This window comes from Monodon monoceros, unplaced genomic scaffold (genome assembly GCF_005190385.1).
Source record: "Monodon monoceros isolate NGI ecotype Baffin Bay Population unplaced genomic scaffold, NGI_Narwhal_1 Super_Scaffold_20, whole genome shotgun sequence".
Taxonomy (NCBI): Eukaryota; Metazoa; Chordata; class Mammalia; order Artiodactyla; family Monodontidae; genus Monodon; species Monodon monoceros.
The window spans coordinates 1615374-1643263 of NW_021703777.1; the positions used below are offsets into that span (position 1 = coordinate 1615374).

The following is a 27890-nucleotide window of genomic DNA, read 5'->3' on the forward strand; positions in this document are numbered from 1 at the left end:
CTCTGACCGTGACTCCTGGTTCTATTATTTTCCTTTGTTTCCCTTACAGAAAGCTGACATTGCAATTGCTCCATTAACCATCACCCTTGTGAGAGAGGAGGTGATCGATTTCTCAAAGCCCTTTATGAGCCTCGGGATATCAATCATGATCAAGAAGCCTCAGAAGTCCAAACCAGGAGTGTTTTCATTTCTTGATCCTTTAGCCTATGAGATCTGGATGTGCATTGTTTTTGCCTACATAGGGGTCAGTGTAGTTTTATTCCTGGTCAGCAGATTTAGCCCCTACGAGTGGCACACTGAGGAGTTTGAAGATGGAAGAGAAACACAAAGTAGTGAATCAACTAATGAATTTGGGATTTTTAATAGTCTCTGGTTTTCCTTGGGTGCCTTTATGCAGCAAGGATGCGATATTTCGCCAAGGTTGGTTACTCACCCGCTTCAACTTTGTGCATTTTAGGTCTCGAGTGGACATTCATGGTGTTTATGAATTCACTGTAAAGAAGTTAGCAGCAGCCGACTACCTGTCCAAGCAGTGTAAGACTCGTAAGGACAGACTCTTACCGTCGGCGTAAGCCTGTGAAATATTTGAGCAATGTTCTTTGAACGTTGATCCTATATTTCCCTGGTGAGATTATACACACCATGGAGAGGCTATAAAATGCATAAGGTTCCTATCATTCCATGCCTTCTTGGAGGGGTACCGTGTTTTTGCTGCATATTCTCATTTTACAGTCATCTGTGTGTTGATCCACAGACCTGTATATGGGAAAATGGGCAACATTACTTACTAACTACAAAAGCGACAAAACTCCATTTGCACACATCTCATCTCTCTCTCTTTTTTCTTCCCCCCTATTATTAGCTCATGGAAATGACATGAGAGAGGTATTTGTAAAATTTGTGTTTTTTTAAAAGGTTAGGTTGCTGGGTTAAAAAGAATGTATGATAATATATTTTCCAAGTATCTAGAAATATATAGGTGGGTAATAATGATGGCTGATTGTTACAAACGCTTGTGCCATATTGAATAGCAATACACATACAGGATGCAATAAATTCATACATCCCTATTCTCATCATAATATTTTAATTCCTGCCCTAGAATGCCTAAATATAATGAATGTATCACAAAACACACATTGCCTTTATTCATGTCACGTACATGATTAAGAATGATAGCCATGTCTGGTTCTTCAGAGGAATAAATCCTACTTTTCCTAATGAGGTTGCTTTCACATTTAAAGCCTATATGATTATCGATCTACCGGCACATTTTAATTTGGGCTCAATTACCCTCCTTTGAGTCTATGGGTATCTTAATAACTACCAGAGGCAATGGCTTCTTAAATACTATTTCATTATTGTTAGTTTTTGAGCACTTTGGGGATAAGAAGTGATTAATTTCAAAAACCTATATGTGAAGCTCAAAATTTTGTATCTTCCGCGATCTTTTCTGTATACTACACCCATCAAGATAAAGGGACTATATCATGTATGCAGAAATTATCAGTGACCTACTTCTCAGATAGCAGGGCACATTCTTATGAATTTTACGGACCTGAACAATCTTAATTCCATCAAATTCCCTGTGGCTTCTCTATGGAACTGCACTAAATTAGAACTATATCAATGGTACTTGCATTGCATATATATAGAGATATATAATTTTAATGTATAGCATATAATAATAATTATTACATACTATATATATATATAATTATGACTTCTGACAAAACATAAAAGATTCATAGTTTCATCTCTATAGTTGATCTGATTGAACTTAAAGGCATAAAGAGAAGTTTCTAATGATGAAGGAGGAAAATACTAACCAGATTGGAATCTCAGAGAACACTGTGGCTCATAATAATAATGAAGTGATTCATCTTTGTTAAGAAGGCTCTTGAAGTATGATGTTACCATAGTCCTGAGATATCAGGCAGTTATCCTAGGGTTCCACAAACTACGCTCTGCCTTTTGAATAAGCAGGAGAAGCATGTGAAGGTTCCTTAGGACACAGGACATAACGACCTGGGTTCCCATCGATGGACCCAGGTTTGTTTGCCCCGCTCCTCATGCACCAGGGCTCTGAAGGTTTTGGCCTCCAGTGCTTGTCTAGGAGCAGAAAACATATTGACACATAGGAGCTGGGGCACAAGGGACATTTAACAATCTGTGTTTTCCCAGGGTCCACCATGACATAGTGACATTCTAATTTTCAACAAGCCTGCTTCCTAAAATATTATCTTTTTTCTTCATTTGTGATTTCATTCATGAGTCATGACCCACTAAACTTCCACATGTAATCATTTTTATTTCCTGGTAAGATGTATCAATTTTAGATAGCATATTTTTCCTTGTTAGCATTTTTTGGCCACAGAATATATATGAATAGATATATACATATATATATATAAGCAAAATTCACTTTATTAAAATTTTCAAGCATATGTATCTTTCACTTTATGGTATATGTGCATTTACCAATTGAACTTACTACCTAATATTGGGAAATTCAAGGAGTTTTTTAAATGAACCAAACTATCATTTTTTAGAATGCAATGATGGTAACTCTAGATTAGGAAAGAATAGAGCAGCTTAGTACCTAAAAAAACTTAATAATAATGTATGAAATCCACAGATCACTTTAGAGATGCCCTTTATATATTTTAAACGATATTTATCAACTTTTTCCAAGTAAAATATGGTATGGAACTCTAGTATTTATATGAGTAGAACACATTTAAATTTTAATATAGAATGGTTTATTGAAGTGAATTGGTCATTGCCTGAAATTAAGTTTAGAATATGTTAACTGTAGTTTTGTGGAGACTAGGACCACAGAATTGTGAGAGCAAAATGTTGTAAAGTTGACTCTTATTCTCTGGTTTTCTTCTTCTTTTTCCTTTTTTTCCCCCCAATATCCTTAAAGGATTAAAATGATTAAAAAATTTCATTCTTAAAATAATTATTTAATAGAAATTTAAAAGAAATGGCAGAATATGTGCATTTATTTGCTCCGTTAGTGCAGACACTGAGAGATGAAAGTTTTATTTTTAATTAGAAAAACATTTTTGTCTGTCACCATGAAACATAATATTGAATTTGCTCATCTGCATAAAATTTCTCAGGAACTCATTCAGAATCATAATTGATCCTTTGAAAACACTTACAAGTAAATAATAAATTGCTCAAGAATTTTGTTTTCACTGATGCACAAGTCGAATAAATTTGGGGGTTATCTCACACACTGTAAATAAACTGGCATATTTAATTAAATTTACAACTAGGACAGAATGACTTATAAAAATGATTCTCAAATATATTACAAATAAACCTGAGATGTATAGTATCAAAAGCAATTACCATGCAATCCGTTTTGTTTTAAGGGCTGTGAGAAGTCAGATACTGAATCTGCCCTCTTCAATATAGGTTACATGTCATATAATGACACCTTCCATTGTGATGGAATAAATAGTGAACATTTTGAGAGTGGCTGTGTCTACATAGGGTTTTTCCAAAATCAAAATGTATTTAATATCCTTTTCAGAATATAAGTGAGGCTTGTTTAACTTTTTTCCATTCTATCATATTTGTTTCATTCTTTGCAACTCTTAGAGACTGGTAAAGGCTCTTAATTATATTATTATTTTTTCATTGCTTGTGTGCTCTCTCTCTTTTTTATTTTAGCTGCAGATGTTTTCATCTAAAAAATCTTTACTTTTAGCTTCACCCCTTTTCTTGACTGCTTGAGTAGTTTATTCTACAAATACGACCCAATAATTTGATGTAGTATCTATGTTTCATCAAAAATATTTCTTGTTATTAATTGTCAGGAGGTTTAGTTTAGGTCATAAATTGGCACATTTTCATGATTTAAATTTTTAGAAGTGTTACCTCTTCACTGTAGAGGGTTTAATTTTTAGGCATAACAGAGTTATTAACAAAAAAGAAAAAGTTATTATACTGGTGTGTTAATACTACTCAAATACCATTATATGTAGAACCCCACCAAATCTTACCAAATAATACCCTATATATCTCTTTCTGTATCTACATGTCTACATTTATCTACCTAGGGTTTATCTACCAGTAAATTACTGGGAATCAATTAAGCTTTTGAAAAGCATTTTAAGTAAGAATTTATGGTTACAGAAATATTGTTATTATGTTTCAGACTAGGAATTTATATCTTGGCAAAGTTTTACATGTCTAATTTTTTCTCCTTGAGTTTTCTTTTTTTTTCTTAAGCAGGAGGCACAAAGGAACAGGGTCATAGCTGTCCATGCCCTGAAGCATCAGAGTTTTATTCATTAAGAATAATATTTTGTGTCATACTTTGTTTATAGTATCACTATTTTCCATTTTTATCTTGTACTGTATCTAAAACCTATGTTTCTGCACAAAAAGAAATACCTAATGAAATTTTGGACCTTTTTTGAGGGTTTTGGAACTTCATTGGCTGGATTAAAAGGAGGGTTTCTTCGGTGTTTAAAGCCACATCTGTGGTACATACTCTTTTATTTTTGATATTTGATTTTGTTTGTCAAGTTGTTCTGAGTTTTGCTGTTGATCTTAGATTCTATTGTTCGTTTACTTATGTCATGAGTGGATAAAGTAGTATGAGCATTGGATAGATTATTTGCACATTTCTTGAAATTGATTGTTACGATATTTCATACCATAAACTATTTGGCCATGATATCTATGAAATAATCTCAGGAATCTGAAGTTCTGCCTCTGGATGTCTCATCAAATCTAGCAAATCTGTACTCCTTGCTCAGAAGGTTTAATAATTTCAAGTATCATCAACTAGCAGATATATTGAAAAGTATAAAGTTAAATATTTCCCTATAAATCGATATTTGCATAATACTGCTAACTTGTTTTCTTATGAGGTCATTCATTTCGCTTTACAAATCCATTTCGTACTTGTTATCAGATCCCTGTCTGGGCGCATTGTTGGAGGAGTTTGGTGGTTCTTTACCCTGATCATAATCTCCTCCTACACGGCTAACTTAGCTGCCTTCCTGACCGTAGAGAGGATGGTGTCTCCCATTGAAAGTGCGGAGGATCTTTCTAAGCAAACAGAAATTGCTTATGGAACATTAGACTCTGGCTCCACTAAGGAATTTTTCAGGGTAAGAGATTCTGCTTCCTAACTTCTGATTTTGTTCTTGTAATTAAACTTTGTGCCCCCTTGCCCCTCCTCCCATGGTCTACACAAAAGTGCTATGCGCAAGTAATTTCCATCCCTGTCTCTAATTCTATTTCTGTTTTTTTTTAATTTTTATCTTATATTGGACTATAGCTGATGTACACTGTTGTGTTACTTTCAGTTGTGCAGCAAAGTGATTCAGTTATACAGATACATATAATTTATTCTTTTGCAAATTCTTTTCCCATTTAGCTTATGACAGAATATTGAGTAGAGTTCCCTGTGCTATACAGTAGGTCTTTGTTGGTTGTCTATTTTATATATAGTAGAGAGTAGAGTGTATGTTAATTCCAACCTCCTAATTTATCCCACCTGCCCTTTCCCCTTTGGTAACCATAAGTTTGTTTTCTATGTCTGTTTTTAACCTTGACTCTACCCCGCTCCCTTCCCTACCGCTATACTTAGCACTATCTCTATCCTTTTGTTTGATTCCTGACTCCTTCGGAGAAAAACACTTTGTTGCAAAGAAATCTAGTTTTTTAAAAAAGTTGATTGTCTTTTTGGAACAAAATTGAAGCAAAGTATAGTTAAATTTAGGTGATTATTTTTAAAAGAAAAGGATGTTGTGTTTTGTTTTATGTTAAAGCATGACTTCCATCTATCTTACATAATTTACAGTTGAAAACTCACTTTCCAATCCGTTATGTTAATTCTAAGTCAGGAAACAGATTGTGTTCATATGTGGAAATTCCAAACTTTCTGTTAAACCCTCCAAGAAAAGGCTAACAAAGGCCTTCAACTTCTCGACTTTTAAAATGGGAATCGTAATTACAACGTGTCCATTAAACGTATTTTAGTTTTTAAAAGATCTGTGGCCTTATTATGGTCTCTGTTTATGGGCACCAGTCCAGAGGCTGATGTTGGTATAACTTTCTTTCATTATACTATTATCTCTCTGTAAGAACTCATTCTGTTAAAATGCCTAAATATAGCAGATAAACTTTGGTATTGACATTAAGCCAAATACGGACCATATGATGATCTCTGATGATCCATCTTTGGGTGTACCTAACTTTGAGTGAGATCCAGGCCAGTTTACTTCTGCATTAGGATTAGGACTTTCAACTTCCAGTTGAAGTAGTAGACTGTAATTTGAAGACCGTCTCCTTCTGCATTGCCACTGGTCTCTTTTCCGAATCACATCAGTTGTGCTCCAGATATCACGGGAGAAAAAGTGGTGTTGTCAGACGGCTGACAACGGAAAATAACTTGGGCAGGACCTTGACTCCTCCACTAGGTACCGCGACGTAAGCCGAGATGTGTGGCCCGTCTGTCAGCGGTACTTTGACTTTGATGCTGCGTATGAACGCTGTAATGCAGATTTGTTACTAATGACAATTTACTGCTACTTCTGAAAATAGTTGCAATACTCTTAATATAACACAGTGCTCTAGCCTGATCATAACAATGGACCTATTAAAATAGATTAGAATATCGCATGATTCTCAATTAGAAGTGTATTTTGAAACATTTTTAAATTGTTTGTGTCCCGATAGGGCTTGCTTTTATTTTACTGGTATATTTTACCGGTATATTTATTTTACTGGTATATTTTACCGGTATATTTATTGGTATATTTTACTGGTATATTATTTACTGGTATATATATTTATTTTACTGGTATATATTTACTGGTATAAATATATTTACTGGTATATTTACTGGTATATATTTATTTACTGGTATATATATTTATTTTACTGGTATATTTACTGGTATATTTTATTGGTATTCCGCGCTCTTGAAGTAAATGAGCCCTATGAATGAGGCAGAGACTTGTTAGATCGTATGGTTTACGTAGTGCTCCTTATATTGACGAAAATAACCGTAATTGTTTCCAGACACTGTCTGTTGAGAGTTACTCTCGTTAGCTTGTTTGGACAACAAGAGGACCAACTATTCTCATCGACTGCACTTTCAGGATCTCGGAGCTTTTCAGTGTACCTGAACTCGATCATAGAAACGCGCGCCGTAATCAGCGGGATGCCGAGATTTCATGATTAGAATATGCAAATTCCCCAGGAGACAGGGTGAGAAGGCTGTGTGACTCTGGGCAAAGGATGCTGCTACTCTTGTGTTTCAGCTCAGTAACCCCATGGAGACCATGGTCCCCACGTGCAGCGCACACACACACACACAAACACACATGCGCGCGTGCACACACGCTGACATATCTGTGGGGTGCCACTCGCCTGTATAGGATTGTGGTGCTTTCCTTCCCTAGAATAATAGAGAAGTGATGTGAGTATTTAGGCAACCTGATAACCTTTATGCGTATAGTTTCCCAAAGCAGTTTCTTGTGCGTCATCTCTGAATCTCACAGTATTTCTGTCTGATAGTTGGGGCGATCACTTTTGTTTGCATGTTGTGTGTTATTAAATTTAAGCTCGGATAAATGTGAGGACTTGACAAAATTCTAGCAGATAACAAGTGTGCTGAGGACTTTTACTCCTAAAGAGTGCTTTCTGTACACTGTTTTTCCTTCCTTCCTCCGGATTTACTTTGCTGCTCTCCTGCTGTGTTTCGGTCACCTCCGTGTTGGCGTATGTCATGTTAGAGGATTATAGTGGTGGAAATCCAGACAGGGCCTCACAGTTCCTCTCAATATACCTTCAAAAGGAATTGTTGATGCATGACCTTGGCTAGGTCTCAGTGCTATAGCACAGCAGTCAGCTACTCCTTATCTAGAGAAGGAAGGTGTGGGCTCAAAAGTACTTAAAAGCCACACTGTTCATTCTGTTTGTACCAGTGAAGGGAGGCTAATGGAAGAGCACACATCGCCAAAGTGAATAGGAGCATGCCTGTTAATCCCACCATTAAAACACGGCATGGCTGTGATTTGGGAAAGTATGTACAAAAGGTATGTTTCTTTAAAAGTTGGATTAAATAAAAAGGTGCTGCTAAATTGAGTAATTTTGAATAGTTTTTCTAACTGTATTAATGTTGGATAATTGGCTACCACGGTGACAATAGTGAGGGCAATGTTAATTTTGCTTCTGACTCTCAGAGGTGTTTTCAGAGATACTCTGGCTTGCAGCAGTAGCCATCGCATCTCATACCTTTCCCCACAGAGTTTATTGCTTTAGTATATGGAAATTGAGTAAGAAATTCCTTTTTGTAAAAAAAAGAATTTCTCCTATAGAGTGTTATTCTAAACGTATTGGATGAGATGAAGCTAATTCATAGACATTATAAAGGCAAAATATCATTGATTTTTCATTTTTCCCCTTAAAACCTAGGTTATATTCTACAAACTGTCTATTAGCAGTAGTCTGGTTGAATTTCTAAGCTTATGGTGGAAAGAGGTGCAAAGGAAATGCTCCTTGCTTCTGTTCCTAAAATTAACATTCACCACACACTTGGGTTGTCCTCTCTCTCAACTGTCCTTTAACCTCAGGGGCGTTTGGGGCTCCTGGAAGGTGGGTGCAGGACAGGGTGAGTGATGGGAGATTGACCATCGTGGTGCCTGATCCTCCAGGAGTGGGGATGCAGAGGGAGTGGGCTGGCCCCAGACTGAGGACAGGTGCTGTGCTTTTTGTTCTCTGGCTGTCTCATGTTTAATACTTACTCTAATGCCCGAGACAGCTCATGACACGTGGAAGACACAACTTTTACCAGTTCCTAATACTTAACGCTCTAACAGTTACGTTTCCTAATACGGCTTAATTTGGCTTTACTGATAGCTTTTTGTTTCTTATGCTGTTTATGAAGAGGGATTTTATCATTTATATTATTACAAACTTTCTACTATCACAGTGTCTATCAGAAAGTCAACTTTCTGATTTTATCACAGCAGGAGCTTTGGATTTAGCCATCGGAGAAACTGATTTGAGAAGGTAGTCACTGTCTGAATTTTAAAGATGTATAACTAACTAAAAGATGGAAAAATAACTTGTTTAAGACCATTTAGAGATTAAAGGGCCAGTTTTAAAACAGAATTCGGAGCTCTGAGAGCCTAGTCTTTTGTCTCCGTATTAACTAATGATACATTAATGATAATTAACTAAAGATACATCTTTGAAGGGATGAAAGCATCTTATATCAAATTATAAGAAGAATATTTCATCTCATTTATACGAAACTGTTTTGTCATCGTTAGGATGCTAATTACTCAATTTAAATCTAAAGATTTTTTAACTCAGATTTCAGGTACATAATTTAATAATTATGGGTTATATTAATATTGTTTTAGGGAAGTCAGCGTGTGTGCATTAGTTTTAGAATTCCGATTCAAGCTGTAAATTTTCTAATTTAAAAATCTATATGTTCTTTAAATGATAATCAGTAAAAGAAATATGAATGGAATATTTACTTTGTTGTGCTAGAGAGAGGAAATAGGGGACAGTCTTGTAACCAACAAGATGTGTGAGGAAATAGACCCTGCATCTTCCTTTTCCAGAGCTTTCTGCTCACGGAACCCGTGTACATCCTCGTATAGAGTGAAAGGTAAAGTCTGACTCATTTTGGAGCTGCTGTTCTTGCCTAATTATAGCGCCACTGTAACACACCTATAATTAAGAAAGAATTAGGCTATCAATTATACGCCACTATTTTTAGACTTTCACATTTTGATAATTTCTTCTCTCAATAAAAGAGGACAGACCTTGAATTAGATGAGCAGAAGATGATTTTGTAAGAACTGTGTGCATTATTTTCCTACAGAAACTTAGATGTGGGGAATAGAAAATGGCTTTATAAATAAACCTACCATTGGCCTGTCAATCCATGAAACAGAAGTATTAACTTGCGAAAAGGAAGTACTTCATGCCTATCCTAAATCCACACACTGCAATCTGTTTATCTTACTCGGTGTGTCTCTGAGTAAGTGGTCTCCTTTAATTATGCTGGCGTTGGAAGGAAGAGGTTCTAAAATATGGTCAAAATAAAGGTATTCCCCTTCTCATTAAATGAAGTTAATTATGCCGTTCTCAGAAGATTGATTTAGTCAGATAATAATCCATATTGTTCTTATCCAGCACTGTAGACTTCTCACAGAGTTTCCAGAGAGTATAAATGAGATAAATACATAGTATTAATGCAGGTGTGCCTTACCTGACTGAAAAGACTGGTTTGAAATTTTCCTTTACCATATAATAACCACAAATACAAGAGAATTACAACAATTTATCCTTTTAAAGGCAGCGACCTTTTTTTTCAATTCCTTCTCTAGCATAAGATACACTTATTTACGTTAATATATAAAATATTGATTGCAATATATTTGTAAATAAAAATGTTTTAGCCATTATAGCAGCTTCTGTATAGAGCCGCATTAAGTGCTATTTCATTATAGTTACATTTTGTTCCACTTATTGCTTGTGTTTAGCAATAATGCAAGCATGATTTCCTTACTGATACTTTATAGAACAGATTTCACTAATTTGTGGTGGTTCTCCATACTTATTTATTTCTGGTATAGCTAAAGATCTTTCTGCCATAGTTTCCTATATATCACCTATTTCTGTGTGGGTAGAAATATGTATATATACCTAGCTTTGTATATATAAATGTACAAATACATACACATATTTCTTAACTTCATATACATGAATACATATACATACATATATTATATCTTTCAAATATTATGGAGATGAAGTGGGTATAGTTGACTATATGTATGTTACTAATATCAAAATAGACCCTTTACAGATCTTTCAGTCATGCTTAACTCTTTAAATAGTTTCTAAAGCACTCAGTACTAAATCAATGCTGAATGTGAATAAATTAGGAACAAACAGCACTACATGGATATGTTCTAAGTCACTCTGGTGTGGTTAGTCATATTATTACAGATTTTTCTTCCTTAGTTTTTTGGGGAGCTTGATTAGTCATGAAAGTCTGCACAGCTGACAATTCTGCATGTCCAAGACTTCTCTAGATAATCCAGGACAAGTTCAAATCATTTGCTCCCTGCTTGGCAGTTTTCTTTCTCTGGCATTTTAAATGTTCTCACCATTCCACACAGCATCTGAGGACAGTATTGATTTTTTTTTTTTAGTGATCATATTTTTAATGCAGTATGACGTATAAAGTGCACAGATCTTAAGTAACAGCTCAATGAATTTTTACATATATATGCACCCATATAACCATCACTTAGATCAAGATGAGGCTCCCAGTCCATACTCAAACGTAGCCACTCTTCTGACTTCTGTCACAAAAGTATTCTACTTTTGTCTGTTCTTGACCTTCCTGTAAATGGAATTATACACTCCTTAGTCTTCGTGTCTGGTTTTATTTGATCATCATAATGTCTGTGAAATTCACTTATGTTGTTGCATGTAACAGTAACAATAGTTTGCTCTTTTTTTATTACTCTGTAGTATTCCATCATATAAGTATATTATAATTGATCCATTCTACCATTGGTGGACATTTGGGCTGTGTATAATTTTTGGCTTTTATGTCTAAAGCTGCCATGAACATTCCTGTACACATCTTTCAGTGCACACGTGCACTCATTTCTCTTGGGTTTATACATAAGAATAAAACTACTAAATTATAGGATGGATGCATATTTAGCTGTGGAAGATATTGCCAAATAGTTTTCAATAGTGCTTGTAACAATTTAAACTCCCAGCAACAATGTATGAGAGTTCCAGTTGCTCTGCCTCCTCAGAAGTACTATGTACCATGAGCCTTATTAGTTTTAGCCATTCTGGCAAGTGTGTATTTCATCCATTATGGTGAGTGTGTATTTTATTGTGGTTTTAATATGCATCTATCTGAGAAGTAATGATATATGGAATACCTTTTTATATCTTTATTAACCATTTGGAAATTTTCACTTGTTAAGTGCCTGTTCAAGTCACTTGTTAATATTTATTGGGTTGTCTTTTTCCTATTGATTTGCTGGGCTTCTTTAAATTTTAATGAAATGAGTTTTTGGTCTGATGTATTATTATACACACCTTCTCTTTGGTTTGCTTTTCCACTTTCCAAATGGTGACCTTTGAAAACCAGAAAGCACTAATTTTTATGAAGTCCAATATACCAATCTTTTCTTTTATGGTTAAGGATTTTTGTGTCCTGTTTAATAAATCTTTGCCCCAATATTATGAAGATGTTCTTCTACTAAAAGCTTGTTTTACCATTCACATTAGGCATACAATTCATCTAGCACTGATATTTGATATGGTGTGAGACAGTAGCCAAAGTTCATTTATTTCTTTTTTAACAACTTTATTAGAGTTTAATTGCTTTACAGTGGTGTGTCAGTTTCTGCTGTATAACAAAGTGAATCAGGTATACGTATACATACATCCCCATATCCCCTCCGTCTTGCATCTCCCTCCCACCCTCCCTATCCCACCCCTCTAGGTGGTCACAAAGCACCGAACTGATCTCCCTGTGCTATGCGGCTGCTTCCCACTAGCTATCTATTTTACATTTAGTAGTGTATATATGTCCATGTCACTCTCTCACTTCATCCCAGCTTGCCCTTCCCCCTCCCCGTGTCCCCAAGTCCATTCTCTACGTCTGTGTCTTTATTCCTGTCCTGCCTTTAGGTCCGTGAGAAACATTTTTTTTTTTTAGATTCCATATATATGTGTCAGCATACGGTATTTGTTTTTCTCTTTCTGACTTACTTCACTCTGTATGACAGACTCTAGGTCAATCCACCTCTCTACAAATAACTCAATTTCATTTCTTTTTATCGCTGAGTAATACTCTATTGTATATGTGTACCACATCTTTATCCATTCATCTGTCGATGGACACTTAGGTTGCTTCCATGTCCTGGCTATTGTAAATAGGGCTGCAATGAACATTGTGGTACATGACTCTCTTTGATTTATGGTTTTCTCAGGGTATGAGCCCAGTAGTGGGATTGCTGAGTCATATGGTAGTTCTGTTTTTAGTTTTTTAAGGAACCTCCATACTGTTCTCCATAGTGACTGTATCAATTTACATTCGCACCAACAGTGCAAGAGGGTTCCCTTTTCTCCACACCCTCTCCAGCATTTATTGTGTTTGTAGATTTTTTGATGATGGCCACTCTGACCGGTGTGAGATGATACGTCATCGTGGTTTTGATTTGCATTTCTCTAATAATTAGTGATGTTGAGCGTCTTTTCATGTGCCTCTTGGCCATCTGTATGACTTCCTTGGTGAAATGTCTATTTAGGTCTTCCCCCCACTTTTTAACTGGATTGTTTGTTTTTTTGATATTGAGCTCCATGAGCCGTTTGTATATTTTGGAGATTAGCCCTTTGTCTGTTGTTTCACTGGCAAATATTTTCTCCCATTGTGAATGTTGTCTTTTCGTCTTGTTTATGGTTTCCTTTGCTGTGCAAAAAAGCTTTTAAGTTTAATTAGGTCCCATTTGTTAATTTTTGTTTTTATTTTTATTGAAGTATATGCAATTAATATGCAGAAATCTGTTATTTTTCTCTTCACTAATAACAAACTATCAGAGAAATTAAGGAAAAAATTTACAATTGTACCAGTAATAATAAAATACCTGGGAATAAATTTAACCACGGAGGTTAAATTCCTTTACTCTGCAAAAGCTTTTAAGTTTAATTAAGTCCCATTTGTTTATTTTTGTTTTTATTTCCGTTACTCTAGGAGGTGGGTCAAAAAAGATCTTGCTGTGGTTTATGTCAAAGAGTGTTCTTCCTATGTTTTCCTCTAAGAGTTTTATAGTGTCTGGCCTTACATTTAATTCTTTAATCCATTTGGAGTTTATTTTTGTGTATGGTGTTAGGAAGTGTTCTAATTTCATTCTTTTACATCTAGCTGTCCAGTTTTCCCAGCACCACTTATTGAAGAGACTGTGTTTTCTCCATTGTATATTCTTGCCTCCTTTTTCAAAAATAAGGTGACCATATGTTTGTGGGTTTATCTCTGGGCATTCTAGCCTGTACCACTGATCTATATTTCTGTTTTTGTGCCAGTACCATACTGTCTTGATTACTGTAGCTTTGTGGTGTAGTTTGAAGTTATGGAGCCTGATTCCTCCAACTTCATTTTTCTTTCTCAAGATTGCTTTGGCTATTCGGGGTCTTTTGTGTTTCCATAGAAATTGTAAAATGTGTTTTTTTTGTTTTTTTTTTTGGTAAAATGTTTTGTTCTAATTCTGTGAAGAATGCCATTGGTGGTTTGATAGGGATTGCACTGAATCTGTAGATTGCTTTGGGTAGTATAGTCATTTTCACAATGTTGATTCTTCCAATCCAAGAACATGGTATATCTCTTTATCTGTTTGTATCATCTTTAATTTCTTTCATCAGTGTCATAGTTTTCTGCATATGGGTCTTTTGTCTTCTTAGGTAGGCTTATTCCTAGATATTTCATTCTTTTTGTTGCAATGCTAAATGGGAGTGTTTCCTTAATTTCTCTTTCAGATTTTTCATTGTTAGTGTGTCAGAATGCAAGAGATTTCTGTGCATTAATTTTGTATTCTGCAACTTTATCAAATTCATTGATTAGCTCTAGTAGTTTACTGGTAGCATCTTTAGGATTCTCTATGTATAGTATCATGTCATCTGTAAATGACATGTAAATGTGTTATTCGTCATTGTTTGTTTGCTCTTTAGTTCTTGTAGGTCCTTGTTAAACATTTCTTGATTTTCTCCATTCGATTTCCAAGATTTTGGATCACCTTTACTATCATTATTCTGAATTCTTTTTCAGGTAGACTGCCTGTTTCCTCTTCATTTGTTAGGTCTGGTGGGTTTTTGCCTTGCTCCTTCATCTGCTGTGTGTTTCTCTTCTTCTCATTTTGCTTAACTTACTGGGTTTGGGGTCTCCTTTTCTCAGGCTGCAGGTTCGTAGTTCCTGTTGTTTTTGGTGTCTTCCCCCAGTGGGTGGGGTTGGTTCAGTGGTTTGTGTAAAATTCCTGGTGGAGGGACTGGTGCCTGTGCTCTGGTGGGTGGGGCTGTATCTTGTCCTTCTTGTGGGCAGGGCTCCAGCCGGTGGTGTGTTTTGGTGTGTGTGTGAACTTAGTATGATGTTAGGCAACCGCTCTGCTAATAGGTGGGGTTGTGTTCCTGTCTTGCTTGGTGTTTGGCATGGGGCCTCTAGCCCTGGAGCTTGCTGGCCTTTGGGTGGAGCTGGGTCATAGTGTTGAGGCAAATATCTCTGGGAGAGCTCTTGCTGATTGATATTATGTGGGGCTGGGAGGTTTCTGGTGGTCCAGTGTCCTGGGCTCGGCCCTCCCACCTCAGATGCTCAGGCCCAACACCTGGCTGGAGCAATAAGACCCTGCCAGCCACATGGCTCATAATAAAAGGAAGAAAGAAAAAAAAAAAAAAAACAAAGGCAGAACCCTAAGACAAATGGTAAAAGCAAACCTAAACAGACAAAATCCTAGAAAGAAGCATACACATACTCACAAAAAGGGAAAAAGGAAGAAAAAAAAAAAAAAGATATAGAGCAACCAAACCAATAAAGAAATCCACAATGATAATAAGTACTAAAGACTAATCTAAGATAAACAAACATAAAACCAGAAAAAAATTCAACACAGAAAGCAAACCCCAAGTCTACAGTTGCTCCCAAAGTCCACCTCCTCAATTTGGGATGATTCATTGTCTATTCAGGTATTCCACAGATGCAGGTACATCACATTGATTGTGGAGATTTAATCTGCTGCTCCTGAGGCTGCTGGGAGAGATATCCCTTTCTCTTCTTTGTTCACACAACTCCCTCCCAGAGATGCAGGTCCCGTCCCTATTCTTTTGTCTCTGTTTTTCCTTTTTCTTTTGCCCTACCCAGGTACGTGGGGAGTTTCTTGCCTTTTGGGAAGTCTGAGGTCTTCTGCCAGCATTCAGTAGGTGTTCTGTAGGAGTTGTTCCACTTGTAGGTTTATTTTTGATGTGTTTGTGAGGAGGGAGGTTATCTCAATGGCTTTACTCTTCTGCCATCTTGAAGGTCCCCCCAGTATTGAATTCTTAAAGACTTAAGGCTGCTTAACTCTTTAAGCTAAGCTTAAGCTGCCTGGGGTATGTCTGTGTTCTATCATTTCAGCTGAAAGTGGCTGGTTTAACAGTGAAAGAAACGTCTAAATTTTATAAGACTTGGCCATTTCCTTTAAAATCAGTTTAAAGACCTTGCATTTCATTAAGCGGTTTCCAAATTCAGAGATAAATGTATGAGAGACCATACTGAATGGTCCTTTGTGGGATCAAAGTGCTGTGGAAGGAAAAAGAAAAGGGTATGTCTACTTGCTGAGTTATGATTATTGTGTAACGTGGTAGCTTCTCTGAGAATAACTATGTCATTTTGGTCCTTGTCCTCTTTCCATGGCCGTTCTCAGCAAATGTCTGTGTCCATCTGGTCATTTCATTTAGAGCTCACCCTGTGACTCAAAGGAGAGATGAGAACTCACATTATCCACTGGAAGGATAATCTGACTCTTACCAAATTACAGGAGGCTTTCTGTCATCATCCATATTAAAGAGAAAATGCTCCCGTGCTCCTTTCACATTACCATCAGGTCATGAGCATAATTATTCCAGACAAAAAGGTTCAAACAATAGATGAAATTTGAGATTAGTCTCTCATCTCAAAACTCTTCTAAAATTTCTGTTTAGATGTGTAGGAGAAGATAAATATCGGTATAAACCTCTGCAAGTACTTTAGATGACTTAGTGTTCAGTTCACTTTATTCTTGTGTTTAAGTAAAAGAATCATCATGCCTGTCTTTATTGGATATTTTGCACTAGTTGCCATGGTAACAGATGCAGTCAAAGAGTACTGTAGAGAATAGAAATAGAATTTTGTGATCATTTAAATATACTGGAATCAAAACCTGAACTAAATATAAATATTGTTGATAAAATTTTGAGAATTCCTTAATTAGACTTTTGATATTTGAAGGAAAACTTGATATAATTCACACTTCACGTTTCCATCATATAATTTTGCTCTATATCATATTGACGGATGATCAAAAACAAGTTGCTAGTGAAGGTGGCTACTTATGTTCACAGGGAAATGAGATTTTAGAAAAAAATAAAAGGCAGTTGGGGAAAGCAAGCAATGTCAGATATGGTCAGGGTCCCCAAAAGTGATATTTAAGATTGCATCTGAGGAAACAAAGGGCCAAGGGGGTGATGTCAGAAGGTAGTGGGCAAACCTCTTTCCCCCCAGAGACCCTGACTCAGCAGCAATACATTGACTGATTCTCTTTGTGAGAAACCAGTTAAGAGGCTCCTGCAAACCAAGTGAGTGTGAAACCAACCATGTCAAACCTTGTAGGAAAATTCACGGCCTCGCTGGCTGTAGTTATCTGGCGCAGCATACCACCATCGGGAGGAAACACCCAGCTCTTGGCTTTTCTCTCTAGGGAGAGAAAGAGAAGACTTGACTGTATTTTCAGGTTCTGAATTTTCAAAGGAACTGGGTTATGTCTTGCCTGAATCTAAGCATTATAAATGGCACCAGGTTGGGGGCTGCTGAGAATAAAGGTGAAGGTTTGGCCTAGCACGCACTCACCATAGACCCTCCCTTCCAGCTCAGTGTGGGGAAACTGGGGGAAAACCCCCAAATCCCAGCTTCCCTTTGGGAAGGAAGGAACAAGTTGGAGTGTAGTTCCATTACTTTGGCTTTTCGAGGGGCTGGTTTCTGACTTGCCTGCTTCAGAGCACTGTTGGGACCTGGCATATGCTAGATGTCTGGGGGCTGCTGAGAACGGGAGGGAGCTGATTGTTTGTTGCTGCTTCAGAGACCTGTGGTCCACCAGAGAGAAGCCAGTACAGCTGGGTGGCCACTCCCTTGTGGGGGGTAGGACAAAAGTGGCATGTGCATGCAATGTTCTGGCCTTTTGTGGGGTACCTTGGGGACTGCCTCTGTCTTGCCCGACTTGGTCCCAGCATACTTTATAAGCCTGGGGTCCACTGAGAATAAAAAAGAGCTCGGAGGCTTATTCTAGCTGTAGAGAACCTGCAATACTACAGACAGACACCAAAGGAGCAAGAGATTATGAGCTTTGGAAAAAAGATATTGGCAAATCCTTCTAATTTGGGAGTTCACACACACAAGTCCAAAGAAAACACATCCACAGAAAATGTTTGAGAGGCCTTTAGAATATGAAACCCGGCTGATTGGTGAAGGTCTATCCCTATACAAAGTTGGTCCATAAAGACTGGGAGAGGGGGCTGTTTTTTAAAATGCACAGATCCCAGCATAAACTTACAAAACACTGAAAAACAACCACAGAAAAATGTGTCGAAGGAAAAAAATTAATCTCCATAAAGCAACCTAAAAAAATGGAGATACATGGATTACCTGACAAAGAATTCAAAATAACTGTTACAAAAATGCTCAAAGAGCTCAGGAAAATGATGCATGAACAAACTGAGAATATTAATGAAGAGGTAAAAAATATAAAGAAAAGAACCAAACAAATTTTGGAGGAGAAGACTACAATGACAGAGTTAAAAATTCACTAAAGGGATTTAACATCAGACTTGATCGAGCAGAAGAAAGAATCAGAAAACTCAAGACAACTCATTTGAAAATATCCAGAGGATCAATAAAAAACAAAGAATGGGGCTTCCCTGGTGGCGCAGTGGTTGAGAGTCCGCCTGCCGATGCAGGGGACACGGGTTCGTGCCCCGGTCCGGGAAGATCCCACATGCCGCGGAGCGGCTGGGCCCGTGAGCCATGGCCGCTGAGCCTGCGCGTCCGGAGCCTGTGCTCCGCAACGGGAGAGGCCACAACAGTGAGAGGCCCGCGGTAAAAATATAACACAAAAACAAAGAATGAAAAATGTGAAGAAAGCCTAAGGGGCTTATGGAATACTGTCAAGGCGATCAATAAACACATTATGGGAGTTTCAGAAGGAGAAGAGAGAGAGAAAGGGTCAGAAAGCTTATTTAAAGAAATAATGGTCAAAATTGTTTCTAAATCTAGGGGTGGGGTGGGGAATGGACATCCAGATTCATGAAACACAAAGAATCTTAAATAGGAACTCAAAATAAGTTTACAATGAAAAACATTACAATCAAATTGTCAAATATCAAAGGCAAGGAGAGAATTTTGAAAACAGCAAGAGGAGTGTGCCTTGTCACATACACATGAGCACCCATAAGACTCCTAGTAGATTTGTCAGCAGAAACCTTGTAGGTCAGAGGGAGTGAGAGGATGTATTCAAACAGCTGAAAGAAAAAAAAAATACTGTCAACCAATAATGATATATCTTCTTCAAAAATTAAGGAGAAATAAGACTTTCCCAGATAAACTAAATCTGAGAGAAATTATCAATACTATACCTGCCTTGCAGGAAATATTAAAGGAGGTCCTTCTTGTTAAAATGAAAGGATGCTAGACAGAAACCAAAAGCATATGTAAGTACAAAGCTCACTGGTAAAGGTCTGTATGTAGATAAATAGACAATACTAAAATGCCATAACAGTGACGTGTAAGTCTCTTTTAATTCTGGTATAGAGGTTAAAATATAAAAGTATAAAAATAACTATACAAATATGTCAATGGATACACAATATAAAAAATAATTTGTGGCATCTGTAACATACAGTGTGAGGGGGGAAGTAAAAGAGTAGAGAATAATTAAGAAGAAAATAGAAAAGATTCAAATAAAATTAGAAATAAAAGGGAAGACATATAATGCCTCAGAAATTTAAAAATAAATGAGACTACTGTGAAAGAGTATATGCCGAAAAACTGGATAACCTAGAAGAAATGGATAAATTTCTAGAAACATACAATCTACTAAGTTTGTATCATGAAGAAATAGAAAATCTGAATAGACCTATACTACTAAGGAAAGTGAATCAGTAATCAAAAAACTCGCAATAAAGAAAAGCAAGTGACCAGACAGCTTCACTGGAGAATTTTACCAAACATTTAAAGAAGAATTAATGACAATTGTCAAATTCCTCCAAAAAATAGAAGAGGAGGGAACACTTCCAAACTCATTTTACAAGGCCAGAAATGCCAGACAAAGACACTACAAGAAAAGAAAACTACAGGCAAATATCCCAGATAAATATAGATACAAAAATCCTCAGCAAAATAATAACAAACCAAATTCAACAGAAAGTTAAATGGATCATACACCATGACCAAGTGGTATTAATCTTTGAGATGCAAAGATGTTCCAGCCTATGGAAATCAATCGGTGTGATATTATCACAATAATAGAATAAAGAATAAAAATCACATCATCATCTCAGTAGATGCAGAAAAAGCATTTGAAGTAATTGAACACACTTTCATGATATAAGCATTCAATAAACTAGGAATAGAAAGAAATTACCTCAACATAATGAAGTCCATATATAAACCCCATGGCTGACATCATACTCAGTGTTGAAACTGAAACATTTTCTTCTGAATTAGTAGCAAGACAAGGATGCCTACTCTTATCACCTTTATTCAACATAGTACTGAAAGTTCTAGCCAGAGAAATTAGGCAAGAAAAAGAAATAAAAGTCACCCAAATTGGAAAATAAGTAAAATTATCTCTGTTTACAGATAACTTGATCTTATATATAGAAAACTCAAAGAATTCCACAAAAAACTTTTAGAAATATAGTAAATTTGCAGGATACAAAATCAATATACAAATACCAGTTGCATTTCTATACACTAACAATGAACAATCTGAAAAGAAAAATTTTAAAAAGTCCCATTTACAACAGCATCAAAAAGAATAAAATATAATACTTAAGAATAAACTTATTCAAGGAGGTAAAAGACTTGTATGCTGAAAACTCCAAAAGATTGCTGAAAGAAATTAAAGAAGACACAATAAATGGAAAGACATCCCTTGTTCATGGATTAAAAGACTTAATATTGTGAAATGTCCATACTACACAAAGTGATCTAAAGATTCAGTGCAATCCCTATCAAAACCAAATCATTTGTTTTGCAGAAATAGAAAAACATTCCTAAAATTCATATGGAAATGCAAAGAATCAGAAATAGCTAAACCAATCTTGACAAACAAGAACACAGCTGGAAGCCTTACACACTCTGACTTCAAAACATTTTAGAAAGGTATAGTAATCAAAACATTATGGCACTGGCATAAAGACACATTTATAGGCCAGTGGAACAGAAGAGAGATCCCAGAAATAAACCCATGAATATACGTTTAAGTGAACTTTGACAAAGGCATCAAGACTCCACAGTGGGGAAACGATAGCATTGAGATAACTGGTTATCTATATGTAAAAGGACAAAATAGGACCCTTCTATTATACCATACACAGAAACCAACTAAAAATGGGTTAACTATCTAAAAGCAAGATCTGAAACAGTAAAGCTTCTATAAGAAAACAAAGGGGATAAGCTTCAGGACTTTGGTCCTGGCAAGGATTTCTTGGCTATGACACTAAGAGCACAGGTGACAAAAGCAAAAGTAGACCAGTGGACTGCATTAAATTCAAAAGCTTTTGTGCAGCAAAGGAAACAATCCACAGAGTGGAAAGGCAAACTATGGAGAGGAGGAACATATTTGGAAACCATATATCTGATAAAGGTAAATATGCAAAATATCTAACAACTCAATAGCACAAACCTAATAACCTCATTAAAAAATTGGAAAAGGACTTGAATGGACATTTCTCCAAAGACTAACAAATGGTCAGCAGGTTATACGAAAAGATGCTCAATACCACTAATCATCAGGGAAATGCAAATCAACACCACAATGAGATAGTGCCCACACCAGTTAGGATGGCCATTAGTAAAAAGAAAAAAGGGACTTCCTTGGCGACACAGTGGTTAAGAATCACCTGCCAATGCAGGGGACACGGGTTCGAGCCCTGGTCCGGGAAGATCCCACATGCCGCAGAGCAGCTAAGCCCGTGCTCCACAACTACTGAGCCTACGCTGTAAAGCCTGAGAGCCACAACTACTGAAGCCTGCATGCCTAGAGCCCGTGCTCCCCAACAGGAAAAGCCACCGCAATGAGAAGCCCGCGCACCACAACAAGGAGCAGCCCCCACTCACTGCAACTAGAGAAAGCCTGCAGGCAGCAAAGAAGACCCAACGCAGCCAAAAATAAATTAATGAAAAATAAATTATTTTTTTTTAAAAAAGAAAAATATAACAAGTGTTGGTAAGGGTGTGTAGAAATTCAAACTCTTGTGCACTTGTGCAACAAATTCCCATTTGTTGATGGGAATACAAAATGTGCAGTCCCTATGTTAAACAGTGGAGAGTTTCCTCAAAAAGTTAAAAATAGAACCATCACATGATTCAGCAATCCCACTCCTGTATATTTATCCAAAATAGTTAAAATCAGCATCTTGAAGAGATATTTGCACTCCCACATTCATTGTAGTGTTATTCACAATAGCCAAGAGAGGGAAACAACCTAAATGTCCATCCAAGGATGACGAGATAAGGAAAACGTGGTATATTACTCAGTGGAATATTATTCAGCCTAAAGAAAAAAAAGAGCTTCAGTATGGATGAGCCTTGAGGGTGTCATGCCAAGTGAAATAAGCCAGTGACGGAAGGACAAATACCGTAAGATTCCACTTAGACGAGGCATCTGAAGTAGTCACACCCACTGAAGTAGAAAAGAGAATGGCAGTCCCCAGGGGCTGGAGGTGGGGAGATGGAGTGTCTTCAATGGGAAAAGTTTCAGTCGTTCAAAATGAAAAAGTTCTAGAAACCTCCTGTACAACAATGTGTATGCACTTAACAATACTGTATTGTATACTTACAAATTTGTTATAAAGGTAGATTTCATACCATGTATTTTTTTTACATAATTGAAAAAAAATACCAAAACCTGCCCCTAGATAAGACACACACAAAAAACAAAAACTAAGTAAAGAACCTATCTTAGTAGGAAATGTTTTGCGGTATTTAAAAATTTAAAAGAACTTCTAATCTTACAGTTGATGTTGCTTCTTAAAAAATATTCCTTAAGATTAAATGTAAATTTTGCATATTAGTATTAAAATAAAATTAGAGGCAGGCATGAATATTTATGCTGATATATACATATAAGTGCATAGAAAATTTAAGGTGGCTACTATATTATAATATGTTATATACAGCTGATCCTTGAACAATTCAGGGGGTTAGTGGCTCCGACCCCGCACCGTTGAAAATCCACATATAACTTTACAGTCTGCCCTCTGAATCCAAGGTTCTGCATCTGCAGATTTAACCAACCTCGGATCGTGTGGTACTGGAGTTCGCATTTACTGAAAAACAATCTGCTACCAAGTGGACCTTCATAGTTCAAACCTAGGTGCTCAGTGGTCAACTGTATTTAATGTATGCTATATCGTTTACATTTAACATGGCTAGTATCCTCGTACATATATGAAGTTACTCGTGTATAAAGTCATTGTCCTATACTGTGTTGCTCCAACTAGCTTTCTTACTAGTGTTTCATTCTTGGCATGGCCAAAGAATGGGGACTTAAGCTAAATCCTTTTATAGGGAAGGCAATACCTTAATAATGAAATAACTTTGATTTTTTTATCTGAATGATTTATATCAGCGTCTTTAACATGTTTATTTCAAAATACAATAAACTTCCCAAATTGGGTTAGTAATGTGACATTTGAGAGTAAGAAAGGTAGAAAATACTGTATCTTTGACTTACGAAAAAAATTTATACTGATACTGATGAACTAAGGGACCCAACATGTCTCGTGTATATGAATTGTATTTTCGTGGGTACTCTGTAACTTTTGCTACCATTTCGTTGTTTATGTTACTTCCCTTAACTTCCAAGATTTTTTGCTTGTTTGCTTATTTAAAAATCAAAATCAGTGCCACTAACCCCCGAATTGTTCAAGGGTCAACTGTATTATAATACTAGATTATAATATACTAGCCACATTAAAAGTTTCCCCCCTAAAATCCAAATTTCTTAAATAAAATTATTAGAAGAAATTGAGTCCTTGTATTGGGACTTCCTTATTTTCTTTTTATAACCTTAGAGTGCTGAAACAACACTCTGAAACCTCCAGCGGGATCTGTAGAAATATTTGCTAAAGTAATATTAGCTTGTTGTAGGGTACAGTGCAAAAGGTGTAGAGTGGTGTTTCTCAAAACCACTGTGCTCCCCCGAAAACGTGTTCAAAACAACAACAAAAAAATCGCAGGGCTTCCCTGGTGGCGCAGTGGTTGAGAATCTGCCTGCCAATGTCGGGACACAGGTTCGAGCCCTGGTCTGGGAGGATCCCACATGCTGCGGAGAAACTAGGCCCGTGAGCCACAACTACTGAGCCTGTGCGTCTGGAGCCTGTGCTCTGCAACGGGAGAGGCCGCGATAGTGAGAGGCCCGCGCACCGCGATGAAGAGTGGCCCCAGCTCGCCGCAACTAGAGAAGCCCTCGCACAGAAACGAACACCCAACACTAGCAAAAATAAATAAATAAATAAAGAAGTTCCTTTAAAAAACAAAAATTGCAAACCCTTTTAGATTAGAATAGTGAGCCAACAGAACCCAAATTTGCCCGTAATTGTCTACATCGTTTAATTGCCTTAAAAAACCCACACTTAAAACGCTCTATTCTTGCTGTTGAGGTTAAGGAAGTTCAATCAGCGTGTTTTAGGAGCAAATCCCACATTGAAGAAAAAGTTATTTCTGATCCTTGGTAATCTCAGACGGCCTCAGCATTCTTGTCTTTAACTGTAGGGCTTGGGTTATAAACTACCTCTCAAACTCTGTTTGCATTTGAAAGAGTATGACATTTGTGAAGAATTAACCCTTCAAAAACCATTCTTGAGTGTGCCTTGTGAAGGTTGACTTACGACTTTTCTTAACATCCAATTCCACTGCAGTTTTCATTGTTACAGTTTTTAGCAAGATCTTTGGAACTAAAACTTCCCTCCTAAGTATTTTCATATACTGGTCCTAATTCTGACTTTAGTAATCGCTTTCATTTTCATAATACAGATGAATCAAATACATGAAAATAACTAGCATCTCTTCCTTAAATTTTCCCATCACCCAGCCTAAGAATTCTGAATTATGTTTTCAAACCCTTCATTCTATATGTTTACCTTTTAAATGTAGGCTTCTCAGTATTATTCTTTTTTTTTTTTCGTTCCCACCATGTGGCTTGTAGGATCTTGGTTCCCCGACCAGGGATTGAACCTGGGCCCTTGGCAGTGAGAATGTTGAGTCCTAACCACTGGACAACCAGGGAATTACCAGTATTATTCTTAAAGTGTGGTGTCTAGACATGGTATGTGACTTTTTCTAACTAGAAAGGATTTTAGCCAGACTCTGACAATTCAGATTTCAGACCAATTTCAACCTGAACACTTGTGTTCTTTGGCAACATAGTGTTTACATTTTATTTTTTTAAAAGGAGGAAAAGAAACAAAGAATGCCTTTAGCTAGAGAATGACTCTCCAGTTACTACAGACACACCATTCTATACTACCCCCTTCCTGTCTGTTTCACTCACATTTCCTTCTTGGCCTTCAGGGTATTTGAAGTTACAGCTCTGTTACCTAGACTTGATTCCATTTAAAACCCTCAAGTCTATTAGCTTTCGTGGTAACTGTAGCATACTAATAGCTTGCCCTAAAAGTGCTGCTTACGGAAAACCTGGGTGATTTTAAGGTGAATTTTGGTTAGCCTCATGTCTTTCATTCTGTGTGTATGCGGTTGATTGAAACCACGTGCCAGATATTCTCTTCATCCTTGTTAAATTTTACCTTGGATTTTGGCTTATTTGCCCAAGCCCGTAAAATTGAAATATTGATTCTGTTATCTATTATATAAATATCTGAAACTTTGAAGCATTTGTCATTTATGTATTCATCCAAATTGACTGAAACGCTGAACACAGTGGGGCTATGTATGGAATCAGTGCTATAACAAGTTTCCCTTCAGCACAGTATTTGCATGTTAATTAATAACCAGTACTCTTTGGGTGTGACTGATATTTTAATTATAAACCCATCTAATTCTGATAACCGTAACTCTCCATTTAATCCAGAAGGATAATATGAGCTATTTTGTCAAACATTGATGATACTCAAGATATCTGTTCACTATAGACCTTAAATGGGTTAATTGAGTAACCCTATTAAAAATAAAAGACGTGACCATAGGGGACCACTTGCGCTTCCTCTTGCTTTATCAATTCACATTATATGCCTGTGTGCACATATGGGTAATAAATAAGATTTATTAGTAGAACACTTTAGTACTGACATTTACCATTTGTAAGGGAATGAAAATGTATGGAAATACCAATTACATTTTAAAATTTAAAGACATCATTTTCCAAGCAGAAAATAATCAGAAGGATATGATTCTATTAATAATATATGCATTAACCTGACTCTCTTTTTCACATTTGAAAGTAATTTCAAAATGCCAACGAGAACACTGAGGCATAACTTAGCTTTGCTTTTGGTTGATTAAAATGCTGCCACAAATCCAGTTTAGTTAAGCCTCAGTTTACTTTTTAATAAATTATACAGAAATATTTAACTGAATTTCTCTAAATTTTATAATATTGTCAAGCGATTTGTTTCTTCTGAATACTACTCCTCAGTATTTTTCTGATTTAGTGCATATACACATGTATTGAAGATTTGAGTATCCAGACTGTAGTCTTGGTTCTTCTGGGGCTGACAAACTATGCTAATTTGGACAAGTTATTTAATCTCCCTGAGTCTTTGCTTCTAAAATAAAGGGCTTGGAATACAGTAAGTGATTTTTAAGGTCCATTCCAGTGCTAATCCTTTGAAAATTTTAAGCTGTTAAAAATCCTTTTAGTTAGATGCTTTCATAAATACTTGTTCAGTTTTTAAGAAACTGAGAAATTGCTAGAAATATAGTTTAATGTGAATCTTGTTAATATTATTGGAGACTTAGTTTTATTTAAAATGACATATTACCCATATAGAAAAATCCTCATGAAATCAAACAAATCAAACTACACTTCTGTAAAGTATTTTATTAAATGCAATCATTTATAAATAGGTAATTATTGCATTTTAATAAGAAAGAGAAAAACATACTGCGAGACTTCATATAAAATGTTCATAATTACTTCAGACATCTGATTTTAATCATTCTAAAAATATTTCCCACTGACTTGACTCGCGACTTCAAGGATTGACAATTTCTGAATATAAATTTTTATTTTAAATCCAAAAAGTTATAGTGTTAAACATCAAATTTTACTAAAACTAAGCGAGCAAAGGAATGTCTAAGAAAATATTCATATTGACTTTATTCAAATGTTTCCTATTTTTTTTTACTTGAAGCAGATGGTATGGTTTTTGAGTGTATTAGAAAATCAATATATGAGCAAAAACTCATGTTTTTCAGCTAAAGGATGAGTAAGAAGTGTTAAGTTGATAGAATTAAATTCTCTAAAAATATTTATTTGTATGACACAACTTGTTAATTTTCCCTTCCCCCTTAATTTGCAGGGACCATTTCTGTAGCTGCAGTTTTTTGTTTTTTGGGTTTTTTTTCCATCAGGGAAAGTAATGCACTTCTTTTTAAATTTAAAGAAAAACCTAAAAAATAGTCTTTCTTTTATGACATAAACTTTCATTAGCAAAACTGATTTAAAAAGACTCAGGAGAGGTCTAGGGATTTTATCATACATGACAATTATACTTAACAAACTGAACACTTTCTAGGTTTTCTCATTTTTTTTTATTCCTTTCATTTTTGTGTTGCTCTTGTTGGCAAATGAAGTGAAAAAGTAGTATCAAAGCTATGAAATAAGAGCCAAGTTTCAAAG

At 36.2% G+C, this 27890-nt stretch overlaps 1 protein-coding gene across 5 annotated transcripts in view; it reads left to right on the forward strand.

The window, feature by feature from the left end:
• The window catches only part of GRIA2 (glutamate ionotropic receptor AMPA type subunit 2), a 163829-nt gene that overhangs the window by 120818 nt on the left and 15121 nt on the right, over positions 1 to 27890 (forward strand). For all 5 annotated transcript variants that reach the window (XM_029235121.1, XM_029235120.1, XM_029235122.1 and 2 more), the window contains exons 11-12: positions 50 to 420; positions 4940 to 5138. In XM_029235121.1, coding sequence (XP_029090954.1) covers positions 50 to 420; positions 4940 to 5138 — 570 coding nt within the window. The remainder of the gene's footprint in view (positions 1 to 49; positions 421 to 4939; positions 5139 to 27890) is intronic.